General features: G+C 41.9%; 1 protein-coding gene across 1 annotated transcript in view; it reads right to left on the bottom strand.

The window, feature by feature from the left end:
* LOC137979825 (delta(14)-sterol reductase LBR-like) overlaps positions 1-7,500 on the bottom strand; it is a 26,279-nt gene that overhangs the window by 12,054 nt on the left and 6,725 nt on the right. The window contains exons 6-7 of the mRNA XM_068827163.1: positions 1,407-1,526; positions 993-1,161 (exon numbers count right to left, since the gene is read on the bottom strand). Of these exons, the coding sequence (XP_068683264.1) occupies positions 993-1,161; positions 1,407-1,526 (289 nt within the window). The remainder of the gene's footprint in view (positions 1-992; positions 1,162-1,406; positions 1,527-7,500) is intronic.

The following is a 7,500-nucleotide window of genomic DNA, read 5'->3' as shown; positions in this document are numbered from 1 at the left end:
GCCACTCCTGTGAAACATTTACCAGAACCATCTTACTTATGATATTGACGTACACCTTATGATCATCCGTCTTATGCTATGAGCAGCGACATAAAGATCGTTAATACTAATCTAACACAAAGTTCTATAGATGCTTCAGAGTGGTATACTTCCAACTTCCTAAAGGAAATCTTGATAAGTATAGAGAGGCGCAGTGGTGAGTGCACTCGCCTCCCACCAGTGTGGCCCGAGTTCGATTCCCAGACACGGCGTCATATGTAGGTTGCGTTTGTTCGTTCTCTACTCTGCACCGAGAGGTTTTCTCAGGGTGCTCCGGTTTCCCCTCTCCTCAAAAACCAACATTTGACTTGATTTCCGCTATTTGTTAATTTCAGTTTACAGTGTCCCCAATTAGTGTTCCAGCGCTAGATCGACTAGACACTTAAAAAGAAAAAGTTCCTTTCCTTTCCTATATTTAAAAAAGCGTTAAAATGCGAGTCCCAACTTACAGTATCATGGTCCTTAGAGTACCTATCACCTCAACACACTTTTGCGCTTTATTTTTTCGCCGAAGTCGTCCCAAATACATCGCGTTGTTTTTAGAATCTTTTGATTGAAGTTTTACTTTTTTATTAGCTTTAAAAGACGGGAAAAGTGGTCATACTTCCATCCAAAACCGAGCAATTAAAGGGAATGGGTTCGATACTGGATTGACGTCACAAACAATTTGCATCACTGTTTTCAATAAACTATCTAAATGCAAAGCAGTCTGCGACGTCAACCCGGTATCGAACCCATTCCCCTTCATTGCTCAGTTATTGATCAAAGTATGACCACTTTTCCCGTCTTTTAAAGCCAATAAAAATCAACAGGTGCTGAATGCAACACGGTGTATTTGGGACGATTTCGGAGAATAAATAAAGTGGAAAAGTGAGTTGAGGTGTTAGGCACTTTAAGTAAGGTTTAGGTATATGTTTCAGTTGAACATCAGATTTGTTGTGCAGTAAACATACCAAACAAACTTGTGATTACAGTGGCAGTTATCCAAGACAACTTAACCGGGTGATCCACAAGGAAACGTGCATGCAAAGAAAACAAGACTGGAACGAATGATATGTCGCCAAAAGCCAGCATAAAGCCAAATCCTTCTTCTATGATATCCATGGTGGAGAGAAAGGACGACTGAAATCAAAGTTTAAGTTTAAGTTTAATAAACCTTCTTACCAATGTACAAAAGAAATTATATATGTATGTAAGTACAATAGGTAAAGGAAAGCAATAGGGGGAAACTGAATTCCCATATAAAAACTGCCCTCCAAAAATAAAAGATAACCTAAAACAATTAAGATAATAAGATAATAAGGATAGGATAATTTCAAAGAGATGCAACGGCGAAAATCTGTTGTACACTACTGATGAAGCCGTACCTCGAAGAACAGGCAGTCCGCAACATAGAGAAACTGAAATACACACACAAGGATCATTGATGTGGACACTTCTCCGTACTTTTCGTGTTCCTTGGCAGCCATGCAGAAGTTTATCATCACCTTGATTTACAAAGAAAGACAGTTCTGTTTTACTTGACTAGACCATTTCGTACAGTAATTTCAATATTTATCATACCGTAAAATTTCGGAAATAGGCCCTTCGATCATGTATAAACCCCTCCAAATATAAGCCCCTCAAACTTGTAACGCAAAAGCCCTCCGTTAAATCGCTCCTTCGAATATAAGCCCCCCGGGGGCTTATACTTGGAAATTGTCCTCAAATACAAAATAAAACAAAGCAAAAACGGTACAGTCATATCATATCAAATCATATATCTTTATTTACCCTCGGATTTTTAGAGTAGCTTGGTGTAGCTAATATCTCCGAGCATTTACCCTCCCAACCATGATACATCACAGAAGACAGACCAAAACACCGGGAACTACATGCCCTACTCTTTGCGACAAGTGTGCGGGTTCTTTTACGTCCCACAGGATTAAGAACATTGAAGGGTTGTGAGACGGGACCTCCGGTTTATCGTCCTTATCCGAGAAGACTAGAGAGTCTAACCATTTGCAGATGTAATTACAAAGGCAGCACTTTCTCCTCAATTATTTTAAGACTCCCGCCTGACAGCCCGGTGCTCAACCAACATTTTTTTTTTTTTGGAACGCAAATTTCCCTCCGTATATAAGCCCCTCCACAAATAAGCCTCTCAAAAAGGGCAAGGAGAGTCTGGAAGGGGTCAACTGACAAATACCCGAAAATTTAAGTGACAACTGATATTTGTAGTCGGTTTAACTGAGAACTGACAAGAGGCTTTTGCCTTGGACATTCGTGTGAAATCTATTGTTGATAGCCTTTTACGATTAAAATATTATCTTTGACCTTTATGAGTCTTATACCGTACCCAGACCGAATAAGAATCATTGACAGGTCTTGACAATTTGACCCTAGCTTTAGAGATCGTTGGAGGGCATGAGGTTTATGCGTGTCCCTCTGGACTCAGAACAATGGTTCAAATTGTCACAGGAGAATGTTAGCATACAAGAAAAATAAGCTTTCCCTTATTATTATTCTTTACATGAAGAATACTAACGAGGAGTGTTTTATCAGGATATAAAGCTCATACATGTGACGTTTTAACGGTGTTTTGATTGGCTCGTAGGCTCATGAATTGTTAACGAGTTTTTGAAGCAAGGATAACGAAACGAGAGATAACAGAATGAAATTAATTTGCCTAAGGTTGATAGTTTCTTCCTAGACAAAAGTGTGTTGACTGACCATTAGAGAGAAAAAAAATAAAAACTTTGGTCGGGAAGGCAATCTCGACCCCAGAGCTCTTCTCTTGACTAAGGGGGAGAAGAGAGCTTTGAGTCGATCCAAGGCTCTGGTAACGGGAGTGGAGAGGAAGGAAAAAGCTACGAAATCGATCAAATATGCTCATTTACTCAGCTTCACGGGGTTTGTCATTGGATAAGACTCTTGTTGTACAGGATATTGCTGCAGGCACTATAGAACTAGCTTCTTGACTAAGTGGCATCCACGCTCGAAGAATTGGGAAAGCGCAAGCGTCTCTTCAAGATGCTATAAACAAGGTCTCGTGTATAAATGAGCACTTTAAGGGAACCGTTGCAGGGGCGCTTCCGCCAGCAGTTTACGCTGAGCAATCCACTCATTGCCCTAGAAGTGGACTTAGAGAGAGGATGAAGATGAGTTGGCATCTCAACATGTGACGCAACTCACGTTCGTGGATGATTCATCAATTTCTGTGACTGTTGGTCATGTGCGACCTCCACAAGTGCATGAATACGAGACTGACTCGGAACACGACAGCCTCGAAATTGGGGACCACGACATACCTCCTCCATCGGGTACCACTTCGCGATCCGGAAGGCCAGTACGAGCTCGTTTTTGACTGGATTTGTAAGGCACTTTTGTAGATGACATCACTTCAAGCAAATTGAAAATCACGCATAACTTAAGCACTTTCTTGCAAGAAATTATGCTTGTTAATGTTTGATGAAGGAAAAGTATAAAATAGGGATTTTGCATTTACTTCAAGTATCTTTTTTCTATAAAATAGGTCAACCACGAATATTTTTATGTCTTCAATTAATTATTAACAGCCACTTAACTGACAACTGGCAACTGATAATAATAATAATAATAATAATAATAATAATAATAATATATTTATTCACAGTATATCCACAAAGTGGCTCTTCCCCTGTGAAAAGCCTAAAAACTAAAGCTAAATTAACCTATACTAAGAAAAATGTATGTACAATATTATAACTTATGACTAACTATTAACAAATTTTCATATATATCCAAGTGTGGCGCATCCTTAATTAAATTTTCCTTACATAAGGTGCAAAACGCAAGAAACAGGACGGTATTTTGCAACCGCTGAAAAAAGGACGGGCACTGAAGCTGAAAACTTCCTTAAAGAGCAACTTTTCCGATTCCATTTATGTATAGCTTACTGCGCGAGCGCGTGCTTTTAAGTGCTCCTTACAATGGGTGCAACAAAGGCGAAAATCGGAACAGTTTCTTACATGCGCGGGTAGAGAATTAAAACGTATAGCTGCTGAATCTTGACAATACCGGAAGTAGGGGGGACCACTAATCTGGTTGCTGAGTTAGATCTAAGGCATCTACTTGTTTTAACAGTTTCTAAGTTTAGATAAGAAGGCCAGGAGGTGCTACAAAGTGATTTGTATGTTAGTTTTAACAAGGAGTAGTCCCTAAGTTCAGTTACAGGAACCCATTTTAAGTGTAAGATTGTAGAGATTTAGTAGTTAGAACTGATTGAAACTGGCCACAGCAAATTGTAAACGTTGCAACCTTAAAAGAAGGAATTTGGGAAGCGGATAGAATATTGTATCGCAATAACTTAATTTAGACAAAATGAGTGTTTCTACTAAATATTTTTGGAGCTTAAAGTCAGTAAAATGTTAAGTTTCCTTAGTGACCAGAGTGTTCCATAGCAGGACAGGGGTTAACATGGTGATCCCACTTCAGATGAGAGTCCAAGTGGACGTCCAAAAGCTTAGAGACTGCCTGGAGCTCTAGAGGGGCATCGGATATCTTCAGGCCAAGTGGAAAAGCATCAAGGGAGTACCTACGGGACATCTGCTGCGTCGTTACTAACATCGCCTTCGTCTTCGAAGAGTTAAGGGCGAGACTGCACTCATCCGACCAGCTACTGAGGTTCCCTAGGGCAGTATTCACGTGATGTTTGGTACTGGGCATCTGCTGTAAATGGTGGTGTCGTCTGCATATTGGAAGTTGCTAACTGTATCAGGAAGGTTAGGGTTAAGGTAAACCTAAACCCCTAAACCCTAACCCTGGGTCAGTTACGTAGAGATTGAACAGCATCGGACCAAGAATGGAGCCTTGTGGTACTCCAAACTCGGACTGAGGTAGTGATGATTTACGATCATCAATTTGAACATAGTGCTGCCTCCCGCAGAGGTAGTTGGCTAGCCATTACAGAAAGTTCCTATAAAAACCGAGAAGACACAGGTTGTTTATTGTCGTTTTGAAACACGCCATATCAAATGCTTTCGAAAAGTCCGCCAAAACCATTAGCGTCACTTCCTTTTTCTTCATCTCTTAAGCGAAGAGGAACAGTAGTAGTCGAATGGCCTCTCCTGAAGCTGGAGATGGTGTCTGACTCTCTAATAACAGCTTTCTCTTCGCAGTAACCCGCCATTTGATTGGCGGCAAGCTTTTCAAAAACTTTAGAGAGAACTGGGCATATCAAATTTCGGAATGGGACTTATCTGCGCCACTTTCTATGCATGCGGAAAATACGCCTTAGATATACAGATATTAATAATCGAAGTTAATGGGACAGCTTAATGGTCTGCGGGAGCTTCACAAAGCGAGCCGTCCGGCCCGGTAGAGCAATCACTTCTTAAGTGCTTAAGGAGTCGGTAAGTGTCCTCTTTGTCCGGTAGACTACGAATCAATTTGTATAACTCATCAACAGTTACGGATTCAGCATTTTGAAGCGTGCGTTTCGCGGAAGACGCAAAATAAGAGTTTAGTTTTTCAGGATCCAACCGCAGTGGTTGGCGGGAAGGGTTCAGGATACGGTGCACAACTCGCCAGGTATCCTTGGACTTAGCGGAGAGCTGGGCCTTTTCCATGAGCACCTTCCGAGCTTACCGTATCGCACTCTTTATCCTGTTTGCGCACATCACAAAAGGCGGACCATGACGATGTGGAGTTAGTTTGATGCGCTTCTCGTCTGAGGCAATCCCTTTGTGCCTGCAGGGTACGAATGACGTCAGAGTCCATCCAGGTTGCGGGAGGGCGTGTCAGGGTCATCACTTGACGTAATGAATGAGAAAGGCTGTGTCGCAAGGTCCTCTAAAAGGTCTTCTCGCTAAAATTCTTGAGATTCCGGCTGGAAACGAGACACCCGAATATTTACACAGGCAAAAGGACCATCATGATCGCTCACGATTCCGCAGGGTATCACCCATGACAGGTAAGCTTAGCGACATCATTAACAATAATATGATCGTGCAGAGTGCGCGATTTCTGGGTTACTCATGTGGGTTTGTCGATGACCTGTTCAAGTAAGGTGGTATAGCGCCGCGTAGGGGCATCAGAAATCCCCAGCAGGTCAAAGTTCAGGTCCCCGGTTAAGACCAGAAGACCATCCCAGTGTGCTGTGATATAGCTCAATAGATCTTCAGATTTTTCAAGCCACACTGAGGGCTTGCGCATAGCCTCAGACCGGTAAAAAGTACCCAGAAAAGCTTGCTGTGTTTGTTCTTTCCTGGAACTTCGAGCCACAAATGTTCGAATTCGGGCTGGATATTTTCAATGTCTATCCTGCGTATGTGTCCCGTATATAAGCGCCTACGCCCCCTCCTCTGATAATATCTCGATTTCGAAACTCCCTAGAGAAACCCGGAAGCGAGACGTATTCTAACAGCTCTTTGTTATTTTTCATCCAAGTCGAACCAATGTTACTATATCCAGTGGATATTTATTTACAATGAGAGTGAATTCGTTAAACGTCGAGACCATGGATTGAGTGTTTCGATGCATCAGTTTGAGCTGGTTGCACTTGCCTTCTATCGCTAGCAGGATCTCATCGGAGGACGCAATTTCGTCACTACCCTCGATTAACGAGCCAGATAAGTCTAAGTCGCAGCAGCCATGAAAAGGCAGTTCTGACAGCGTACACCAAGAGCATATCCAGAACAGACCAGGCTGGTCTGCTATAAGGTTTTTGAAGGTTGACAAATGGACGAGATTTTAGCTGAAAACTGACATTTGCACCCCGATCCCCTGCCCCTGCCCATCCCCCCTCTCCTGCCCCATCCAGACCCTCTATAAGCCCCCGAGTTTATTTTCGGAATTTTACGGTATTCTGTAACGATCAAGGACTTATTTCTTTGTCCTAAAAATTAAGTTTCTTCCTAAGAAACATGCAATGAAATGACATGAAATAAGTGGGGCTTGAATGAAGTCCATCCTTTATTAATTATAACACCCACACTACAGGCAACTCCAAGCTGATAAGGCTTCACAAATAGCATTTTAAAGATGATTTTTTGTTTAAAACGAAAACAACACTAACAATAGGTTTTTTGTCTTTTCATTCTGAGAACATTGCAGTTTCGTGCTTTATTATGTACTCGACAGAATATTGTGTTTCTGGTTGGTCGATGTCGAATGCATGAATAATGTAATTTGTGATAATTGTAAATTAGCATAAATTGCTATTTTGCTGGACGTATCAGAGGCCTGCTAGGCCGTGTTAGGTGCGCATGGCTGGTTTATAGTTTCAAGTGAAGCTATGATCTTCGCAGTAATGAACGCAATTTTTATAATTGCGTAGAGAAGCCTGAAAAATTCAGGACTTCAACGCGGGGTTTGATTCATTCCGCACGGGACCATTTGAACCCACAAATGACCAGCTCCCAACGTCAGTGGCTTCACAGCTCAGTTGGTTAGAGCATCGAACCGGAATCGCGAGGTCACGGGTTCAAACCCCGTTGAAGT

Source organism: Montipora foliosa, chromosome 12, assembly GCF_036669935.1.
Source record: "Montipora foliosa isolate CH-2021 chromosome 12, ASM3666993v2, whole genome shotgun sequence".
Classification (NCBI taxonomy): domain Eukaryota; kingdom Metazoa; phylum Cnidaria; class Anthozoa; order Scleractinia; family Acroporidae; genus Montipora; species Montipora foliosa.
This window is presented reverse-complemented; position numbering and strand designations above follow the sequence as displayed.